The sequence below is a fragment of the Herpailurus yagouaroundi genome, unplaced genomic scaffold, assembly GCF_014898765.1.
Source record: "Herpailurus yagouaroundi ecotype Mexico unplaced genomic scaffold, PumYag 162, whole genome shotgun sequence".
Taxonomy (NCBI): domain Eukaryota; kingdom Metazoa; phylum Chordata; class Mammalia; order Carnivora; family Felidae; genus Herpailurus; species Herpailurus yagouaroundi.
The window spans coordinates 71,877,122-71,899,417 of record NW_024412403.1 but is presented as its reverse complement, the minus strand read 5'-3'; the positions used below and the strand labels follow the sequence as shown (position 1 = coordinate 71,899,417).

At 37.9% G+C, this 22,296-nt stretch overlaps 1 protein-coding gene across 5 annotated transcripts in view; it reads left to right on the top strand.

Moving 5' to 3' along the window:
• Positions 1-22,296, top strand: part of LMLN (leishmanolysin like peptidase) — a 135,955-nt gene that overhangs the window by 63,899 nt on the left and 49,760 nt on the right. Inside the window, exons 15-17 of one of the 5 annotated variants that reach the window (XR_005793328.1) lie at positions 687-817; positions 1,243-1,401; positions 7,978-8,091. Coding sequence is in view for 3 of the 5 variants with exons in the window: in XM_040484787.1 (XP_040340721.1) it covers positions 687-817; positions 7,978-8,188; positions 17,841-17,986 (488 nt within the window). In the remaining 2 variants the exon portion in view is untranslated. Of the gene's footprint in view, positions 1-686; positions 818-1,242; positions 1,402-7,977; positions 8,189-17,818; positions 21,439-22,296 lie in introns of those variants that run through there. The other 4 variants (XM_040484787.1, XM_040484788.1, XR_005793327.1 and 1 more) reach the window with 4 other exon arrangements.

Sequence of the window (22,296 nt, the reverse complement as noted above, 5' to 3'; positions counted from 1 at the left end):
CCCACGAACTGTGAGATCATGACCTAAGCTGTAGTCAGATGCTCAACTGACTGAGCCACCCAGGCATACCTACCTTAGATACTTTAAGCCCAGTTTTATCTCCCATTTTTGATAGAATAATTTCTTCCCACCAAGTCCTTTATTGAGAACCTAGTTTGATTTTGGAGCCCTGTTTCTCTTAATTTTTTTAATTGAAAATTTCCATTAAACATGTTTGATTTTTATTTTAATTTTTGATTTTATTTTTTTAGAGAGAGAGCAAGCCACACACAAGTAAAGGAGGGGCAGAGGAGCTGGAGAAAGAATCTTTTTTTCTTTTAAGTTTATTTATTTATTTATTTATTTATTTATTTATTTATTTATTTATTTATTTTGAGAGTGAGAACGCATACGCACGCACGTGCACATGAGCACGGGAAGGGTAGAGAGAGAGATAGAGAGGGTGGGAGAGAATCCCAAGCAGATTCTGCACTGTCAGTGCAGAGCCCAATGGGGGCTCTGTCTCACAACAATGAGATCATGACCAGAGCTGAAATCAATAGTCAGAAGCTTAACTGACTGAGCCACCCAGGCAGCCCAAACATGCTTGGTTTTTAAAGCAACTTTTAACCATAAAAATGGAATGCTTCAGTTTGTTCTTTGAACCAAAACTCAATTTTTAAGAAAAGTTCTCTGGTTTGCTTCAGACCTTTTTAAAAATTATGGTGCTGAAAAGTATGGACCTCATTCAGTTTGTCTAATTCAGAAATCCGCATTTGTCATGGAAAAGTGTGAGAGGAAGCTGAGTTACCCAGACTGGGGGAGTGGATGTTATCAGGTAAACTATATGATTGTTAATAATTATTATCAAATATTATATAATTTATCTCATTATATGGTTTTTATATTTTAAAATACATTTTATATTTTTATATAATTTACTGATTAATTCTTTAACTTATCTTGTTTATATAAATATTACTTTGCTTATGTGTGAAAATATTGTCATTTATTTGAGAAATTACCTTTTTCCACTTGTTTAAAAATACATATGTAATTGTTATATATCAGCAAGTTTTATATTAATTTTACTTGGGGCATATACCACAAGGAAATAATGGAATATATATAATTTTGTTCTTAAATATTACTTTGTAATGGAAAAAATTTGCAATTTTATTTCATAAGATCTGAGGAAAGCATGGATTTAAGAATTAATAAATCAGCTACAGATTAATAATTGTTTTTCTCCTTTGCAATTAGAAATCCAAAAGTAGCAAACTACCTTAAATGACTGCATCACCTTATTAAAAACTTACTAAGATATAGACATTCTATAATTTATGAATATCCAACTTAAAGAATATTCCATACTCTACTAATGGATGTCAGGGAGGAAAGTGTGATCCTGAGAACTGAAAAGTAAGAATTTTTTGTACCATTTCAGCTGCAAGATATAAATGGACTTATGTAGCTGGGAATTTAATTACTACTTTTAAAGTTACTTATAAAATTAGTTTTTTGTAACAGCTTTATTAAGATATAATCCAGACATCATACAATTCATATAAAATTATCTTTGAAACCTTGTAGATGAAAATTCAAAATAAATACTTTTCAGTTATAGTCTGATAACTGTAATCCAACAACCATTTTCTGATAAATTCCTTTGAAGATATATTTGTTTATTTAATTCATAGTTTTGACCTGGTTATAATCATAATATAAAATTTTGTTTTACTGCCTTTACTTAGTACTTATGTAGAACAAAACACCTTTTCCAAGTTTTCCCAATAATAAAAATTACTATTCTTCCTGCCTTCCTGCCTTCCTGCCTTCCTTCCTTCCTTCCTTCCTTCCTTCATTCCTTCCTTTCTTCCTTCCTTCCTTTCTTCCTTCCTTTCTTCCTTCCTTCCTTCCTTCCTTCCTTAGTAAACTCTACCCCCAACATGGGGCTTGAACTCATGACAAGAGTCACATGCTCTACCAACTGAGTCAGCCAGATGCCCCAATGGCCATAAGACACTGCATCTTTTTTTTTTTTTTTAATAAATGTTTATTCATTTTTGAGAGAAAGAGAGCAAGCATAAGTAGGGGGAGGGGCAGAGAGAAAGAGAGGGGAACAGAGAATCTAAAGCATACTCTGAGCTGATAGCAGCAAGCCCAATGCAGGGCTCAAATTCACAAACTGGGAGATCATGACCTGAGCTGAAGTCAGGCTTTGAACTGACTGAGTTACCCAGGGGGGGCCCCCCCCCCAGGCCGGGGGGGGGTGTTTTTTTTGAATGGTTTGTTTACTTTTACTTTTTTTTTTTTAATTTACATCCAAGTTAGTTAGCATATAGTGCAATAATGATTTCAGGAGTAGAATCTGTGATTCATTCCCTACATATAACACCCAGTGCTCATCCCAGCAGGTGTGCTCCTCAATGCTCCTTGTCCATTTAGCCCATCCCTCCCCACAACCCTTCCAGCAACCCTCAGTTTGTTCCTATATTTAAGAGTTTCTTATGTTTTGTCCCCCTCCCTGTTTATATATTATTTTTGCTTCTCTTCCCTTCTGTTCATCTGTTTTGTGTCGTAAATTACACATATGAGTGAAGTCATATGATATTTGTCTTTGACTAATTTCATTGCATCTTTTTAAAATATCATAATTAGGGAAGTCATTTCCTTGTTGTATATTGAGTTAATTTTCACTTTTCATGATACTATGCTTTTATCTTACCTTTTAAAAAAAATTATTTTTCTACATTCCCATAAGTGAAAATATTAAATTAAATGGGATAAAGCTAGGGGCTCCTGGGTAGCTCAGTCAGTTAAGCGTCTGACTTCAGCTCAGGTCATGATCTCACAGTCCATGAGTTTGAGCCCTGCGTCGGGCTCTGTACTGACAGCTCAGAGCCTGGAGCCTGCTTCAGATTCTGTGTCTCCCTTTCTCTCTGCTCCCCACCCCCCCCCCCCCCCCCGCTCATGCTCTGTCTCTTTCTGTCTCAAAAATAAATAAAAACATTAAAAAAATTTTTTTTAATGGGATAAAGCTAGAACATTGGCAACTATAATAGGAGGATGACCCGTTCAGGCTATTTTATTATATTTCATTTCTTTATTAAGTAAGCTCTATACCCAATGTGGGGCTTGAACTCATGACCTTGAGATCAAGAGTCACGTGCTCTACCAACTGAGCCAGCCAGGCACCCCCTCTTCAGGCAATTTTAATGGTTTGTCAACACCACCAGTACCACAAAGGGATTATGCAAATTTGCAGTACCATCTACAAAAATCAAATGTACTTGGCTTCCCTATACTTAGAGTTGTCAGTTAATTTTGCTAATTTAATTTTACTAATTTAATGCTAACCACCATTTATATAGGAAAATATGTATGAGTTCCAAACAGTTAACATGGATTAGCTGTTTTGCCTTCTGTTGTTTTACTTATTTTGACAGAGAAGTTGCAAGAATGGTACAAAATGTTTTTTCTGAGTCATTTAAGTGCAAATTGTTGATGTGCTTTACCTTCAATCCCATGTACTTTGTGCATTTCTTTTAAACAAGACATCCCCCTATATAACCATAATACTATTTTAAAAATTAGGAAATTAACACTGATACATCTAATTCTTGGGCTCTATTCAAGTTCTGCTAATTGTCCCAATAATGTCCTTGTAGTATAGGATCTGGATTAATATCACATGTTGCATAGTTGTCCTGTCTCTGGTCTCCTCCAGTCTGGAACACTTCCTGAGTCTTTTTTTGATTTTTATAACCCTGACATTTAAAAAAACTATAAGTCATTTTTTTCTAAGATGTATCTCACTTTGGGTTTGTCATATGTTTCCTCATGATGAAATTCAGGTCATGTATTTTGGGCAGTAATATCACAGAAGTGATGCTCATGTTCTTATGGTGGTACACTCATGATTTATCCTTTTACTGGTGATGTTAACTTGCTGGTATCTCCCAGGCTTCTTCACTATCAATTACTCTTTTCTTATTAATTCCCTTTGTAATCAATAAATATTTTGCAGGGAAGTACTGTGTCAATAAATTTTTCTTACCATACTTTCATTTTACTAATTTCTACATTTATATCAGCATTGAGTCATGAAATCCATTTTATTAAAGATATTACCATTACTATCATTATTTATTTTGATACTCAATTTCCCCCAGATTTGGCCAGAGGAAGCCCCTTCAGGTTTCTATGTCCTTCTGGTCTTTCCCCATCTTTCTTTGAATGTTTCCTTGCTTTCTGGTGCAAGATATTCTAGCACATGCAGCTCTTGAGTCAACAAATTCTTGAAGAAGCTCTAGTTTTTTGTTTTTGTTTTTGTTTTTTTATTTATTTTGAGAGCGAGAGAGACAGAGAGCAAGCAGGGAAGGGCGGAGAGAGAGAAAGACAGAATCCCAAACACCCAGAATCTCTGCACTGTCAACACAGAGCTCAACGTGGGGCTAGAACTCCTGAATCGTGAGATCATGACCTGAACCGAAATCAAGAGTCAGATACATAACCAACTGAGCCACCCACGCACCCCAAAAAGCTCTAGTTTCTTTAGTGAAGTGTGGTATTTAAGAGACTAAGATCTGTTGTTAGATGTACTGTGCATTGTCACTAGGATATAGCTACTCCCCAAGCCCTCTTGGTGAACAGATCTGGGAAATAGATGTGTGTATGTAATTTGCTTGTATATTCGTGTGTGTGTGTGTGTGTGTGTGTGTGTGTGTGTGTGTGTGTGTGTGTGTATAACTGAGTTTGTACCAGTATCTTTGGTTCCAGTCCAACCCTAAAGGGTTCAGTTTAGTTTTCTCTGTTTCCATGTTTGTAATTCCTTTCACAGAGAGAAATCTGACTCTCATTGTCCTCAGTATGCTTATTTGATCTGACCACATCCCTTTCACCTTCTCCCACCCCTACATAATTACCCTCCTTACCCACCCAGATTCTGACACAGTCCACCAGGTCACATCTCTTCCTCACCGTGATCCAGATTCTGTGCACATCTTTAGGATATTAATGCTCTTTCTTCCATGAAACTTTCTAAGCTTTATTGCTCGTTTCTACCATTTATTGACTGTAGGAATGCTGACAGTACTGACTCCATCTTTAGCCCTCCATCTTCTTCATGTATGATTGATGATCTCTCTTGGGGCTATGTGTTCCAGGCCTCTTGGAGATTAATATGTATACCTTAGAAATGCCTGCAAAAGCTGGAATGCGGGAGGCTTGCTTTGGCCTCCTGTGAATCTAGAGATAACATAGTCTTTCCTCCTCCTGACGCACAGATGATACCACAAGGTCTGTTAAAGATTAGCTGTCTATTGGATGCATGTGAACCCTTTGAAGTGCATGTAAGCCTTTTGATCTTACTACATACCCTTCTGCTCATCCCCTTCCTCTATAAAATATGTAGACTAAGGACTGGACTTTGCAGAGAATAGCTGCACAACTGTCCAAATCACCATCCACCTGATCATGCTGTCAGTAAGTTACCCTGAATTAAACTATATAAAGTGTATGGAGTTGCCTCCTTCATTTTTCAGTCTCAAAGTGTCTTCTGTCTTTGAAGGATACTTTACAGTCCCTCCATTTTCCAACATTGACTGTTAATCATAAACAGCTTAACACTGTTAAATTTGCTGGGGGGGGTGGGTGGGTGGAATTTATATGCCACCCTTTTCTCTTCAGTTAAAGCTGCTAGAGGACAGGTACTGGGTCACAGACTTCTTTGGTATCCTTTTCAGCCACAAAGCACAATATTCAGTCAGTTCTCACTTAAAAGAATGATTACATTGCACTGTAGTTATGGTGGTGCTTCCTAGATGTGGGTCATTGAATGACAGACTTATGGACGAGGTTATACTTTGTTGTCATTTGTTTTCTTGAACTTATTATAACTTAAATTTCCAAATGAGTATTACACTTAAACTTAGTTCATGATTGAGTTATTTCAAAGATGACTCCATTGTTGAAATGTACTTATGGAACTCCTCTTTTGAAATTGCCTTTAGAAAGAGTTTAGTAGCCTCCTAGGAAAATCAGTTTTAGTATTTTGCATCACACCTATATTAATTTAGTGTTAACTGATTTAGTCAACTTTACCAGACTTGGTTCTGGGTAACTTTTGGTATTTCTAAAAACTATATCAACTTGCAAAGTAAAAATTTACCACCATCAAACATACTCAAAATCATATACTTGGTTTGAGGATAGGCCCAGGAGAGAAGTTCCGGAAATATTTAAAGTGAAGTAGCATAATTGGCATTAATGTGTCTTTTTATAAAACAACTGTGAAGAAGACACATTTAACACTTTTTTAAAGTTAGTTTTAACGTGTTTGCTTTTTAAAATTGACTTGGGTCTCTGGGTGGCTCAGTCAGTTGAGCAGCCGACTCTTGATTTCTGCTTAGGTCATGATCCCAGGTGAGCATGGAGCCTGCTTAAGATTCTCTTTCTCTCTCCCTTTCCCCCACTCATGCTCTCTCTCTCTAAAATAAAAAGAAAAAAAATCTGATTTTATTAGTTACCCCCGCAGTTAAAATATGAGTCCTACCTTTAAGCACTTTTTTTTTTTTAAAGTTTATTCGTTCATTTTGACAGAGAGAACATGCGCATGGGAGGGGCAGAGAGAGAGGTAGAGAGAGAGAGAATCCCAAGTAGGCACACACTGTCAGCACAGAGCTCAATGTGGGGCTCAAACTCACAAACTGTGAGATCATGACCTGAGCTCAAACCAAGATTCAGACACTTATGCAACCGACTGAGCCACTGAGGTGCCCCAAGTCCTGCCTTTAAGATGTTACCTGTCCATATAAAATCACTATGACCATTTTTTTTTTAATTTTATTTTCAACGTTTTTTTATTTATTTTTGGGACAGAGCGAGACAGACCATGAACGGGGGAGGGGCAGAGAGAGAGGGAGACACAGAATCGGAAACAGGCTCCAGGCTCCGAGCCATCAGCCCAGAGCCTGACGCGGGGCTGGAACTCACGGACCGCGAGATCGTGACCTGGCTGAAGTCGGACGCTTAACCGACTGCGCCACCCAGGCGCCCCACTATGACCATTTTTATACCTGAGTGAAGGATCTAGGATAAGGAAAAGAATAAAGAACTTTTTTACTGTGTACATTTCTGTGCTGTATGCTTTTTTCTTTTTACAATGAGCATATATATTTATAATTTAAAATATATTATAAAAATTTGATTTACAAAATTTGTGACTTGTGGAGAAAATGACTTGAGTAATGGCTCTTTGACAGAGATTTAAGGTGAAGTATAATGAGAATACTAGGATCTATAGAAATGTTATTCTTTTTTTTTAGGATTTTATTTTTAAAACTTTTTTATTTTGAGAGAGAGAGAGAGAGAGAGAACAAGTGCAGGGGAGGGGCAGAAAGGGAGAAAGAAAATCCCAAATAAACTCTACTCCGACAGCAAAGAATCCAGCACAGGGCTCAATCCCACTGACTGAGAGATCATGACAGGAGCTGAAATCAAGAGTTGGATGCTTAACCGATTGAGGCACCCAGGCACCCCTAAGATTTTATTTATTTTAAGTAATCTCTACACCCAATCCCAATGGTGGGACTCAAACTCACAACCCCAAGATCAAGAGTCACACACTCCACCAACTGAGCTAGCCAGCACCCCTACAGAAATGTTATTCTTGATAACTTGGTTTCAGGGGTCTGTGAATCCAAATTGTATGTAAAGTTGTGTGTTATCTTGTATATGTACTGAAAAGTATCCATAGATTTCCTCAGATTTTTTTTGAAAATGCTAAACTAAAAATTTAAGAACAACTACCACAGAGTGTATTTTAGAACCTGAATAACTTAGCGTTCTTTATATGAGATTAAAGACCTCCCTGTACCCCAAATTGTTTTATAGTCAGTATTTTTAGTAATGTATTTTCCTGTAGGTGAAGGAAGGCTCATATATTATATATGGAATCTAACTGATCTGATTTTTTTTTTTTTTTCCTATTTGAAGGTTTCTTGTTCTCCCCAAGGTCTGACAGTTTGGGTTCAGAACACTTCATATTTGTGTAGTCGGGCTGGGCAGGTCCTCCCCGTCAGTATTCAGATGAATGGCTGGATTCATGATGGTAACCTGCTCTGCCCATCATGCTGGGACTTCTGTGAGCTCTGTCCTCCAGAAACAGATCCTCCAGCTGCTAACCTGACCCGAGCTCTACCACTGGGTGAGTAGTCTCTATGGGTGGAGTAAAGAGAGGGACTTCTCTTATATAATGTTGAAAATTACCTTCAAGGAAACTCTAAAACAAGTTGACCATCTTCTCTTCTAATTGCAGTTTTATGGGAAAGCCCCTTCCCACCATTGCTAGAAATTAAAAGTGGGTAAATGTGACACTTCTGTTCAGTAGCAAGAGTAAGGAACCTTTTGGTCTAAAGACCTTACGACTTGCAAAAAAAAAAAAAAAAAAAAAAAAAATTTCATTCAAGATTACAAAACCTGAGGGTACCTAGGTGGCTCGGTCGGTTAAGCTACCGAGTCTTGATTTCAGCTCAGATCATAATCTCACGATTCATGGGTTTGAGCCCCGCATCAGGCTCTGTACTGACAGCATGGAGCCTACTTGGGATTTTCTCTCTCTCTCTTTGTCTGCCCCTACCCCGCTTGTTCATTCTCTCTCTCTCTCTCTCTCTCTCTCTCTCTCTCAAAATAAATAAACTTTAAAAAAGAAAAGAAAATGTAGGGGTGCTTGGGTGACTCAGTCTGTTAAGCGTCTGACTGGTTCAGGTCATGACCTCGTGGTTCATGAGTTGAAACCCCGCATCAGGCTCTCTGCTGTCAGCACAGAGCCAGCTTTGGATCTTCTGTATCCCTCTCTGTGCTCCTCCCCTGCTCTCTCTCTCTCAAAAATAAATAAACATTAAAAAAAGGAAAATGTCCTTTAAAAAAAATTACAAAAACTGAATGTTTCAACCATTCATTTTGAAATTCAGAGTAAACAAAATTCTGTTCATTAAACACATAAAGCAATTAAATATATTTTCAGTTATACAGGCATACCTCATTTTATTCTGCTTTACTTTATTGCACTTCACAGATATATTGCATTTTTTACACATGGAAGGTTTGTGGCAGCTGTATCAGCAACTCTGCCAGCACCACTTTTCCAACAGCATTGGCTCAATTCGGGTCTCTCTGTTACACTTTGGTAATTCTCACAAAATTTGAAATTTTTAACTATTATATTTGTTATGGTGATATATGATCAGTGACCTTTGATATTACTATTATAATTTGTTATTTTGGGGCACCAGGAACCACACTCATAAGACAGTGAACTGAATTGATAAATGTGTGTGTTCTCACTGCTTCACTGGCCAATGATTCCCATTTCCCTCCATTTCCTTGGGCCTCCCTATTCTCTGAGACACAACAGTATTGAAATTAAGCCAGTTAATAACTGTACAGTGTCTTCTAAGTGTTCAAGTAAAAGGAAGAGTCACATGTCTGTCACTTTAAATCAAAAACTAGAAATGATTCAACTTAATGAAGAAGGCATGTCAAAGCTGAGATAGACCAAAAGCTAGTTGTGTCAGTTATCCAAGATGTGAATGCAAAGGAAAAGTTCTTAAAGGAAATGAAAAGTGGGGCGCCTGGGTGGCACAGTCGGTTAAGCGTCCGACTTCAGCCAGGTCACGATCTCGCGGTCCGTGAGTTCGAGCCCCGCGTCAGGCTCTGGGCTGACAGCTCAGAGCCTGGAGCCTGTTTCAGATTCTGTGTCTCCCTCTCTCTCTGCCCCTCCCCTGTTCATGCTCTGTCTCTCTCTGTCCCAAAAATAAATAAATGTTGAAAAAAAAAATTAAAAAAAAAGGAAATGAAAAGTGATATTCCAGTGAATACACAAATGATAAAGAAAGTGAAATAGCCTTATTGCTGATAACGGAGAAGGTCTGAGTAGTCTGCACAGAAGATCAAACCAGCCACAACATTCCCTTAAGTCAAAACCTAATCCAGAGCAAGGCCCTAACTCTTCAATTCTGTGAAGGCTGAGAGAGGTGAGGAAGCTGCAGAAGAAAAGCTGGAACTTAGCAGAAGTTGGTTCATGAGGCTTAAGGAAAGAAGCCATCTCCATAACATAAAAGCATTAGATAAAGCAGCAGGTGCTGATACAGAAGCTGTAACGAGTTATCCAGAAGATCTAGTTCAGGTAATTAATGGAAGCAGCTACACTAAACAACAGATTTTCAGTGTAGACTAGACAGCCTTCTACTGGAAGAAGATGCCACCTAGGACTTTCATAGCTAGAAAAGAGAAGTCAATGCCTGGCTTCAAAGGTTCCGAGGACAGGCTGACTCTCTTATTAGGGGCTGATGAAGCTGGTGACCTGAAGTTGAATGGTGAACGAAGTGCTCATTTGCCATTCTGAAAATCCTTGGGCTCTTAAGAATCACACCAAACCTCCTCTGTCCATGCTCTGTAAGCGGAACAACAAAGCCTAGATGACAGCACATCTGTTTGCAACATGGTTTACTGAATATTTTAAGCCCACTGTTGAGATTACTGTCCAGAAAAAAAAGATTCCTTTTAAAATATTACTGCTCATTGTCAATGCACCTGGTCACCCAAGAGCTCTGATGGAAATGGATGAGATTCATGTTGTTTTCATACCTGCTAACACAGCATCCAATCCACAGCCCACAGAGCAAGAAGTAATTTTGACTTTCGAGTCTTATTATATAAGGAATATACCTAACAAGGCTATGGCTGCCATAGATAGTGATTCCTCTGATGGATCTGAGCAAAGTAAGTGAAAACCTTCTGGGAAGGGTTCACCATTCTAGACGCCATTAAGCAAATTTGTGAGTCATGGGAAGAGGTCAAAATAGAAACATCAACAGGAGTTTGGAAGAAGTTGATTCCAACCTTCATGGATGACTTTGAGGGCTCAAGATTCCAGTGCAGGAAGGAACTGCAGATGTGGTAGAAATAGCAAGAGAACCAGAATCAGAAGTGGAGCCTGAATATGGGACTGATTGCTGCAACCTCTTGATAAAACTTGAATGGATGAGAAAGAAGCTGCTTCTTATGCATGAGCAAAGAGAGTGGTTTCCTGAGGTGGAAAGTACTCCTGGTGAAGATGCTGTGAAGATTGTTGAAATGACAGCAAAGGATTTAGAGTATTACCTAAACTTAGTTGAGGAAGAGCAGTGGGGTTTGAGAGAGTTGACTCCAACTTTGAAAGAAGTTCTGTGGGCAAAATGCTATCAAACAACATCACATGCTACAGAAAATCATTTGTGAAAGGAAGAGTCAATTGATGTGGCAAATGTCATTGTTGTCATATTTTAAGAAATTGCTACAGCCACCCCAACCTTCAGCAGCCACCACCCACCACTAACCAGTCAGCAACCATCAATATCTAGGCAAGACCCTCCATCAGCAAAAAAGATTACAACTTGCAGAAAGTTCAGATGATGGTTAGCATTTTTGAACAACAAAGTACTTTTAAATTAAGGTATGCACATTTGTTTAGACATAATATTGCACACTTGACAGACTATAGTGCAGTATAAATATAACTTTTATATGCACCAGGAAACAAAAACATTCATTTGACTTGCTTTATTGCATTGTTTGACTAATTGTAGTGGTCTGGGACTGAACATGCAATATCTATGAACATGCAATATGCCTGTGGTGTAACTAGATTAGGTAAAAGAAAGGGAAAGACACTCAAAAAGATGCTTAAAGAAGGGACTGACATACCCACAAAGAAGAGAAAAGTGCAAGGAGACACAAATATGCACAAAGATAGAAAGACTGGCTAGTAGAGGCAAAGTGGTTTTCATTGAGGTATATTTTGCTCATTCTGTGAGACTCCAGAGAGTAGAATTGAGACCAACAGAATAAAGTTGCAGGGAGACAGATTCCAGTTAAATCCTTTAGATTCAGGAGAGGAATGGAAAGAACTACCTTGTTAAAAAGGCATTTCCTACTATTGAAGTGTGTAAACTGAGGCTGATGACCTATTACTAAGAGTTATAAAAGCAAAATTCTTGAGTTAGGCTTTGACCTATGAATTATGAGATTTTAATTAAATGGCCTATGTTTTTATATCAGTTTGACATTTTAGAATATGAATAATAAAGATCTCGTGCATTGTTTCATTTTCTCAATTGGAGGTATTTTTTGTTTTTTTAACTTTATTTATTTTGAGGGGGCAAGAGAATTTGAGTGGGAGAGGGACAGAGGGGAAGAGAGAGAATCCCAAGCAGGCTTCACACTCACTGGGGAGCCGCATGTGGGGCTTGATCCCATGACTGTGAGACCTGAGCCGAAATCAAGAGTTGGACACTTAACCAACTGAGCTACCAGGTGCTTTATTTTATTTTATTTTATTTTATTTTATTTTATTTTATTTTTATTTTATTTATTTATTTAAATGTTTATTTTTGAGAGAGCATGAGCAGGGGAGGGGCAGAGAGAGAGGGATACACAGAATCCGAAGCAGGCTCTAGGCTCTGAGCTGTCAGCACAGAGCCTGATGTGGGGCTGGAACTCGTGAACCATGAGATCATGACCTGAGCTGAAGTCGGATGCTTAACTGACTGAGCCACCCAGGTGCCCTTGGAGGTATTTTTTAAATGGAACCGTGTAGCCCTTTGCCTGTTCCTTGGTCTGATTGAAAATGGAGGACTACAGGGGCGCCTGGGTGGCTCAGTCAGTTGAGCGTCCGACTTCAGCTCAGGTCACGATCTCACGGTCCGTGAGTTCGGGCCCCGCGTCGGGCTCTGGGCTGATGGCTCAGAGCCTGGAGCCTGCTTCCGATTCTGTGTCTCCCTCTCTCTCTGCCCCTCCCCCATTCATGCTCTGTCTCTCTGTCTCAAAAATAAATAAATGTTAAAAAAAAAAAATTAAAAAAAAAAAAAAAAAGAAAATGGAGGGCTACATTCATTTACACTTCAAAGTTTCTCCACCTCTAAGATTTAGTTTCTTTCCCAAATCCTGGGGGCTTTCTGCAGATATGAGCTGTTAGGTAGAGAGTGAGTTTTAGGAGATTGTACTTGTGTTGGGAGTGCCTGAGACCACCTCCAGGTTTGGTGGTTCGCTAGGACTCACAGGACTCAGCCTGTAGTTGTACTTATGGCAAAGACTTGTTAAAGCAGAATCAGCAAAGGGGGAAGGGGCAATGGGGTGATGTCTGGAGGAAACCAGTTCCCAGACAGACACCAGCTTACGAGCTGGACTTTCGAAGGATGGCAACCTCAAGCCTGCTATGTTATCTCTTTTCTGAACAGAACTTCAGGGAGTCTGCTGTGTTCTGCAGTGCAGTTATAATAGTACTGACATAATGAATTGTTTGAAATGACAGAAGATCATGGGTCCTTTTAATGTGGTAAATAGTACACGTAGTGCTAAATACTCTTAGGTAACTTACTTTTAATATGAAACTGGTAGGATGACCTAATTTTGTTGTTACTGTTAAATTACTATGGCTAGAATAGAAGGGCTGATAGTCCACAAGTAGGTGTTTCTGATGGAGTTCCCATCCTTAGGGTTAATATCAGTTAACTGTAACAATCTGTCTCTATCTCATCATCCAAGAGATGAGCAAGGATTGAGCTATTAGCAGTTAGAATTGAAATAGAGAGTTATTTGTGCTGGTTCAGGGGTAAGAATCTTGGGAGTACAGAAGAATGTCCTAGGATTCCTACAGAAGAATCCTAGAAGAATGTCTAGGATTAAGAGGAAATCCAAACCGGGTCAAGGGGCTATGATAATTATTTCTTGTTCTTGGAACATGGCAAAGACAAGTGAATCTATTGAAAGGAGGTGGAGAGTCGAGATTGCAAACCACCAGCCCCTTATGCCTGCACAGTCTGCACTTGAGACTGCTTATCCTGCTCGCTCTTTATCAGTTATCCTTCTGATATAGTGTTGGTATGATGTGGTTGATTTCCCTGTTAACTTGCCCATTTCCATGAGGAAGCATGCTCAAAAGAGCATCACAACCACCAAATTTTGAAAAATGTATAAATATTACAAGGATACATTTTAGGCATTGCTTTTAAAACATATACATCACTGTTGAAATTGTAAAATATCTTGAGTTACCATATTTGCTGATGTGTTCACTGAGCATACTGAGCCTTTACAGAATATTAAACTATGTGCCAGAAACTATGGCAAACTTTACAAGAAATGTTTTTTTCAGGTAAATAGCTTGTTTCAGTTTAATACTTTTTTTTAAATGTACTTGTATGAGAAATACTATTAGAATTAACCAATGATGAAGCTTAGTAAACAAGTATAAAAATGACCATCTCTAATCCTTCGGTTTTATGAAAGTATTTTTTTAGGTCTTTAAGCATGCCTTTAAAACATTAAAACTCCCAATATTCTGGAGGAAGTGTAAAAGATATTTTTCTCCCTAAATTTTTCTGATTATTGTTCTCAGGTGTTAGTTCGCATAGACTTTTCTTACATTTGTAATTTCTTTTAGAATGTGAAACGCTGACCTTCTTTTCTCTCTCCTTTAGTCATCACTTTCTAAATGCTAGAATATGATTAAATGATTGTTCTGTATTGCCTAAGATAGTTTCCATTAGTGAATATGAAAGATTTATTTCTGAATTCTTTCTAGTCTCTTCAGATTGTAAGGGTTGTTTTTGTTTCCATTTATTGAATGTTAGACACTTTGCCAAATTCTTTATGTCTACATCATTGCATTTAACCATCACAAAACCTAATGAGGTAGGAATTATCGTTTTACACATGAGAAAACTAAGGTATAAAGAGATTAAGTAATGTATTATCCATGGTCATAGCTAATAAATAATGAAGTTCAGAAAAAAAAAAAAACAACCCAGATCTTATTGTCTCTAATTCATTTTGAAACCCTCTTTTTGAATCTTTTCATCTTAATTAGTGTTAACACAGAAAGTGTAGTGTTTTTGAAGAACAAATGTTCCAGAACTCCTGTTAATGTTTTAATAGCTTGTTAAATTTTAGTACCAACAGTAGATAAACAATACCTACTTCTCCTATTTCCTTTGGGCTAAATTGAAAGTCAGGAAGTAAAGGGATATGCCTGTGTTATTAGTGACTCCAGGGTCCATTTGTTAATCCAGCCAAGACCACTTTACCTGATGCTCTAGGCTACAATTTATCCAATTTATTCTGGGTTGATGGAAATGTTCTATAGTCTGCATTGTCCCGTACAGTACTCATTAGCCACATATGACTTTTGAACATGTAAGATGTGGTTAATGTTAGTGTGAAACTACTTTATTGTAATTAACTGAGATTTAAATAGCACATATAGCTATGGTTGCCATATTGAATAGTGCAGTCCTACATCAGAAGTTCTCAAAATTTAATCAGAATCATGTTAAATTGCTAGGCCTTAACTCCTAGAATTTCGGATTCAGAAGATCTGTGTTAAAGCTTGAGAATTTGCATTAAAATTGTTTTAATGTTTTTATTTATTTTTGAGATATATAGAGAGAGAACATGAGCAGGGGAAGGGGCAGAGAGAGAGGGAGACACAGAACCCGAAGCAGGCTCCAGGCTCTGAGCTGTCATCACAGAGCCCGACTTGGGGCTTGAACTTACAAACCACAAGATCATGACCTGAGCCAAAGTCAGACGCTTAACCAACTGAGCCACCCAGGTGCCCCCAGAATTTGCATTTTTAACAAGTTCCCAGGTGATGCTGATATTGTTGACATAAGGACTAAACTTTGAGGACTGTTGTTAGCTAAGTGGGATTTTTTTTTTAAGATTTTACAAATACCAGCATGATTCCATTGAGGAAGAATAGAAATTCTCCATTGTTTACCTGGCTTACAGGCAGTGAAATAATTTTTTTTAAATACTTGTTCCACACTGCATAGTGCTCAGAAGAGCAAGCTTCAGTGCCTTAGCAATTATCATTCTTTTCATTGTGTAGCTGAAGACAAATCTTATTTTTCTTATCCTTTAAGTAAGTCAGACTTGAAGCTTGGTTGGCTGTTTATTAATTAAAATATTAGAAAGGATAACTTATTTCTAAAATAAAGTCAGGTTGACCTGGTCTCCTGGATACAATAAAAATGTTTTCCATACTTTGTGTGTGTGTATATGTGTGTGTGTGTATAACTTTTTTTTTTAAATTTTTAAAAGTTTTTTTATTTTGAGAGAGATAGAGTGCAAATGAGGGAGGGACAGAGAGAGGGCGAGAGAGAGGATCCCAAGCAGGCTCCACACTACCAGTGCAGAGCCCACTGTGGGGCTCAAACCCACAAAGCCATGAGATCATGACCTGGGCTGAAACCAAGAGTCAGATGCTCAACTGACTGAGCCACCCAGGAGGCCCCAAAAATGTTTTCCATTCTGAGAATTGTTTGGGGAAGTCATTTTAGCCCTGAGAATGACTCATAGCTAAATTAAAATGTATTCCTGGGGTGCCTGGGTGGCTCAGTTGGTTGAGCATCCGACTTCAGCTCAGGTCATGATCTCGCAGTTGACGAGTTCGAGCCCTGTGTCAGGCTCTGTTCTGACAGCTCAGAGCCTGGAGCCTGCTTCGGTTTCTGTCTCCCCCTCTCTCTCTGCCTCTCCCCCACTCATGCTCGGTCTCTCTCTGTCTTAAAAATAAAGATAAACATTAAAAAACATTTTTTTTAATGTATTCCTAGTGCCCAAAGCCCATACAATCTTCTGCCTTTCAATATCAGCCTGGGGTAATATGGATAGATGGGTAGATATTTAGAATCAGGGACCATATGTCCTGGTTTTCCTGGGACAGTCAATGTGCCAGTGGTCCTGGTATAATTATTAATAGCATTCCCTTGTATTAATCAGAAAGAACTATTTAGTTGGTCTAAGCAAATTTTATTTCACACTTCATAAAGTAGGCAGTCTCCACACTCAAGAGTAGAAAACTGCAAAATAAGGGAAAAGGACAGCAAGCAGGAAACAAGGAAGAAGTACTTGGCTTGAGTTGATTGCATATCTGACCATATTTGGAAAGAGCAAAGAAAAAGGAAACAAGTGTAGGTCTCAGTTGGCTTGGCAGTTGGAGATTAGCTTACTAGTTATACTGTGTTTCTGGTCAAGCAGAGGAACTCAAAAATTAACTTAAGTTTCAGTTTGCTGACATGGCACCCTGCACAGGAGTGGTTCCATCTTGGGACTAGATATTTATTTCAACACTTGTCTCAAAATGTCCTGATTTGAGGAGATAAATTATAGGGGTCACCATACTTAGAAAGGACAAGGAAGAAAGGGGGAAGAAAGTCCTGCACCCCATGTCAGAAGAGCCAAGATGTTAATTTACTTTCTGTGTAGCATCTTTAGCTTTGTTGGGATACTGTCTGAAGACACTTCTTTCTTTTTTCGGGTGCTGCTTTTAACCTTAATATGGTGCAGGTGCCTGGGTGGCTCAGTCAGTTAAGCATCCAACCTTGGCTCAGGTCATGATCTCATGGTTCATGAGTTTGAACCCCACGTTGAGCTCTGTGCTGACAGCTCAGAGGCTGGAGCCTGCTTCAGATTCTGTGTCTCCCTGTCTCTCTGCCCATCCCCTACTCTCTCTCTCTCAAATAAATAAACATTTTTAAAAAATTAACAAAAAAGTAACCTTGATAGGGTGGCTATATCATTTTTTCTTCCTGCATAAAATATTTCATTCTTTTTCCATAAATGTAAGAAAATGACTTTGCATATCTAGGTTTCAGGAAGTCATTCTTGATTCTCCTCCCAAAGGTGGTCCTTATTCACCTTTTAATAATCACCTATATTCATCTGTTAATTTTTATGTGGTATGATTTATTCCAAAAATGTCTCCAGAAAGTCAATTTCTTGTTTTCAACCCTAGATCTCTGTTCCCGTTCCTCTAGCCTGGTGGTCACCCTCTGGCTTCTGCTGGGCAATCTATTTCCTCTGCTGGCTGGATTTCTTCTATGTGTATGGCACTAGGAAAAGTGAATTCTCAAGACATTCCTTTGTGTCATGTTCTTCTGAACAAAGCACAAAATCTGGGTGAGTGCCAACCTATGCAGATGGCAGAAGTGGCATTCCTGACTTTGGCTTGGAAGCGTTGACTACAATAAGACCTTGAAGCAGAGCTTCACAGCAGTCACTCTTCATCAGCAACCCAACAGCCTCAGAGTTTGGAGGAGGAGAAGGAATTCCAAGTCACCATGTCTCTATTTTTCAGCATATATAACCTGCCTGAAGTTTTCCTTTGAAAATGGGATAATTGGTGAAATTTTCAGAGTGATTACATACCTCAGCATTTTCATTAACCTAAAATGATGGGAAAGTTCAATACTGCAGTAACTTTTTTTAAAAAGCTAATTATTACAAAATTATAAATTGTGGATCCTGTCCTCACAAGTATAAATTGTCCTTTGAGTTATAGACAGTAATTGAATTGGGTTTCTACATCAATATTATACCTATATTGAGTTTAATAGCTGTGCTTGGTACACTTAAATCATTGTTCTCATAGTTCTCAAAAGTTTTTTTAAATTATAATTTGCTAAATCTTATGATTTAACCATGCTTGCCTTTTCAAACCAGCTGTGTGGCAGTTTACTACTGAACTATTACATGTTGGCAGCCCTTCCAGTGTATTCTCCAGTAATTTAATAATGACTTGAAAAACTGTGGGAGCAGAGAGAGAAAAATACTCTGCCCTGTAAAAACATTGAAGATATGCAAACAAACAGAAGAAAACATAATTGTATGTTTTTCAGAAAATAGTTATGACAGCTGTAATCCAACAAAAATAGAACTATTCCTTTCAGGTGGGCTTAGAAATTGTTAACAGAAGAATTGTTACTATCTGAAAAGTATTTTATATATAAGAAGAAAAGTGTAAGTCAAAACAGATGGTTTGAATTGTTTACTAATAGCAAAGTGTAGGTTTGGTATAGGGCCTATTCAGTAGGGCTCACTTTACCCACAACATAAAGCTCAGTCCGCAGAAGTCAGAAAATTGCCTGTGCTTTGAAATGAGGTGATGTTCTTTACCTCCTGCTTTATATTCTCATCCTCAGAAGTAATTCTTCTCTGGTACTGGAGCTTATCAACCCTTCTTAGTAATTCCAGTTTGAAATTTTTTAATGATGAGTAATGCACAGTTTGTCTCCAAAGCTACTGAAGTCCTGCGGCATTATAAACATAACTCCTGGACAAATTCATTCATTCATTCATTCACTCATTCATTCATCCATCCATCCATCTATCCATCCATCCATTCATTCATTCACCCTTAATTTAGCATATAGTTATTGAGCACTGCATTTAAGAAATTGTGCTAAGTGAGCAAGCAGTATAATTACTAAAAAATAATTCCAACTGACCATTTGGTATTGGAGCCAAAGTGCAGCCCCAGCATAAAGAAAGTCAACTTTTGTTTTTCAGTGCATTAATTTTGAATATGTATTTGCATACAGTTTTAAATTGAAGGTATTTGTCATTGTAAAGTGCTGGGGGGTCTCTAGCACAGCTGACTTCAGCTAAAAAGAAACTAATAGTAATGGTGTCCGGCCAGTGCTCAGTTTTCTGCCTTTGTCACACATACTTTAAAGGTCAGAAAAAAGCATAGAGTATATTTTTAAAGAAAATTATAAAACTCTAAACTTATATGTCTATTGTGATTATGAATCATCTGCAAAGGTATATAAACAATTTCACCAAAAATACGATGACGAATAGATTTGAGAATTCACAGTGGTAGGTTCGATTATATTTTGACTGTTGTGCAGTAATGCCATTTAGGTAGTATTCTTTCCAAGCATGGTGCTTTTTATACTTGAAATATATTTTTGCTTTATTTTTTATTGATATAATTCTATTTGCACTAATAACTTTCTGGAGAAAATATTATAGATGACATTTTTTCTATATATATTTATTAAGCTTGGAATCTGATCTCCTAGTGTTTTCTCTGCACAAATAAGGAACTTGCTAAAGTGTGAGGCTAAAAAATCTTGAGTTTCTGAGGGTAACTAACTGCTCTGGTGTCTTCCTTCCTCTTCAATAAGTCTCGAGAATAGTTGCTAATCACTGATTCTTCATAGTGTACTCCATGAAGATTTAGAAGGCCACTGAACCTGTAAGAAGTGTTAAGAGGCTCATTTGAGTCACTTAGAATATGTCAGTATTCTAAAAACAGACTTAGAATCTGAGATTTCAGTGCAGAATTAGTGGGCTAGACTTCTACTTTGAACTGAAGAATTTGAAATGGTTTAAATGTTAGTATCCTTTGGCAGGATGCCCTTTATGTTAACAGAAGCAGTTCACTGAGGAGGAGACTAGCAGACTGCAACTATTGTGGAAGCCAGCTGGGGCACGGAAGGAGAATGAAGAGTAGCTGATTTGGGGATAGTAGACTGGAGTCCTTTCTGACTCAAAACGTGTGGAGTGCATATAAAAACTGACTAGACTACCTCAGTTTTCAGTTCAGATTTAGGTTCATTTTGATAGTATTAAGATCCTAAATGTCAAAAATATCAAGTGAATTTGTCTCTCAGGTTTTTAAGAACAGAATTTACGGGAAGGCAGCAAAAGCCATGTCAGCAGACTTGAGCTGACAGCTTTAAAGAAACTGGCAAGCAGTTAGGGTTGTCTTAATATAGACCCCTCTAATATTCTCCTGAAGAGCATCCTTTTTCCTTACTTATTTCTTAAGAATATTTATGTTTGTTAAAACCAAATAGGCATTCTTCAAATGTTATGAAATATTATGCTTGAAATTAGTTTCAGCCTAGTATGTTGGCTTAAGAGTTTATCAATATTTGAAGATGAGAAACAAATTAATGAAGTTTAAATGGCTTAGGAAGATACATAAGTATGTCTGAGTATTCCATAAAATTTTATCAATATTCTCCTCAATATTAGAAGACTTACTGATTGAGACCAACTGTAAGATGACTAGCTGCTTTCTCAGAATCTTTCTAGCTCTAATATTCTATGACTAACACTCATCCAGACTCGGTAGGTCACTGCTGGCTCTGATCTGCCTCCTGGAGTATGCCAGTTTGCACATCATGTTCATCACAGTGTCTTGTGCTCAAGGCCTTAGCGCTGTCCATGTCCTTGGACACCGAACGGAGAGAGAAGGGCCATCTCTGAGGGCACTTGAGCAGTCCTGGTGGAGGAGGTGGACTTCAGTCACAGCCCCACAAACCCAGTGCATAGTGAGCACTTAGTCATCCATGCCATGTCCTTGCAGCCCAGGAAGATGAATATAGTTTAATAAAGTCTCTGCTACTCATTCTGAAGAAAGAATTTACCTGAAAATATGACTCCTTTTTTTTTTTTTAATGTTCAGTCAAGATTGGGGAAGAAGAGGTAAATTATTTTATGTTTACATTTTTGATAAATGAAATAGAAGATTTAAGAACTAATCTTTATTTGTGTTATTGAACTTTAAGTGTAATGTATTCCTTAGTAAAAAAAAAAACTTTAATAAAAATGGAAACTAATCTGCATCTTGTCTTATCAAGTTTTTAAAACCTGGATGAAGAACACAAACAAGGCATGCACTCTATTTGGGGAAGATGAGATGTTTATTATGAAATAATTCACTTTCTACTTTAACTGGAGTAGAATTTTCCTACTTAAAGAATGGGGAAAGGTCTTATGTAAAGCTATAGGGAGGAGCTCTCCTCAGATAGTTATGAAGGAAAGAGAGCAGTCTAAAACAATTCAGGGCAGGCTCTTCTGGCTGCAGATTATTCTAGTCCCTTTTGTTTTATGCTGTGGGCCAGAAGTCTCATTGCATGACCACCCTGGCACATTCAAGTACCACACTCTGTGCAGTATCACCAAGTAGATTATAGCTGTAGTCATGGAGTGGGATTCTTCATAACTTGAATGTAGTTCAAGAGAGGATATCCCAGACATGCCTTCACCTTGTGCACTTGGAGCCATTCTGTTCTGGGGTGTGGAACCAAGCACTTTGTGAAATTGGTCAAACGTAGCTTTTGTGACTTAATTGTTGAGCTGTTTGTGGCGAATTTTAATAACAATATTTAGATTTTTAAAGTTATAAATATTGTATATACATAGCTAAAACTATATATGAGAAGGGGCACCTTGGTGGCTCAGTCAGTTAAGCATCCGACTTCAGCTCAGGTCATGATCTCATGGTTCATGAGTTTGAGCCCCATTTCAGCCTCTGTGCTGACAGCTCGGAGCCTGGAGTCTGTTTCAGATTCTGTGTCTCCCTCTTTCTTTCTCCTCCCCCGCTCATGCTCTGTCTCTCTCTCCTCAAAAATAAATAAACGTTAAAAAAATTTTTTTTTATTAAAAAAAAAATTTTTTTTTTCAACGTTTATTTAT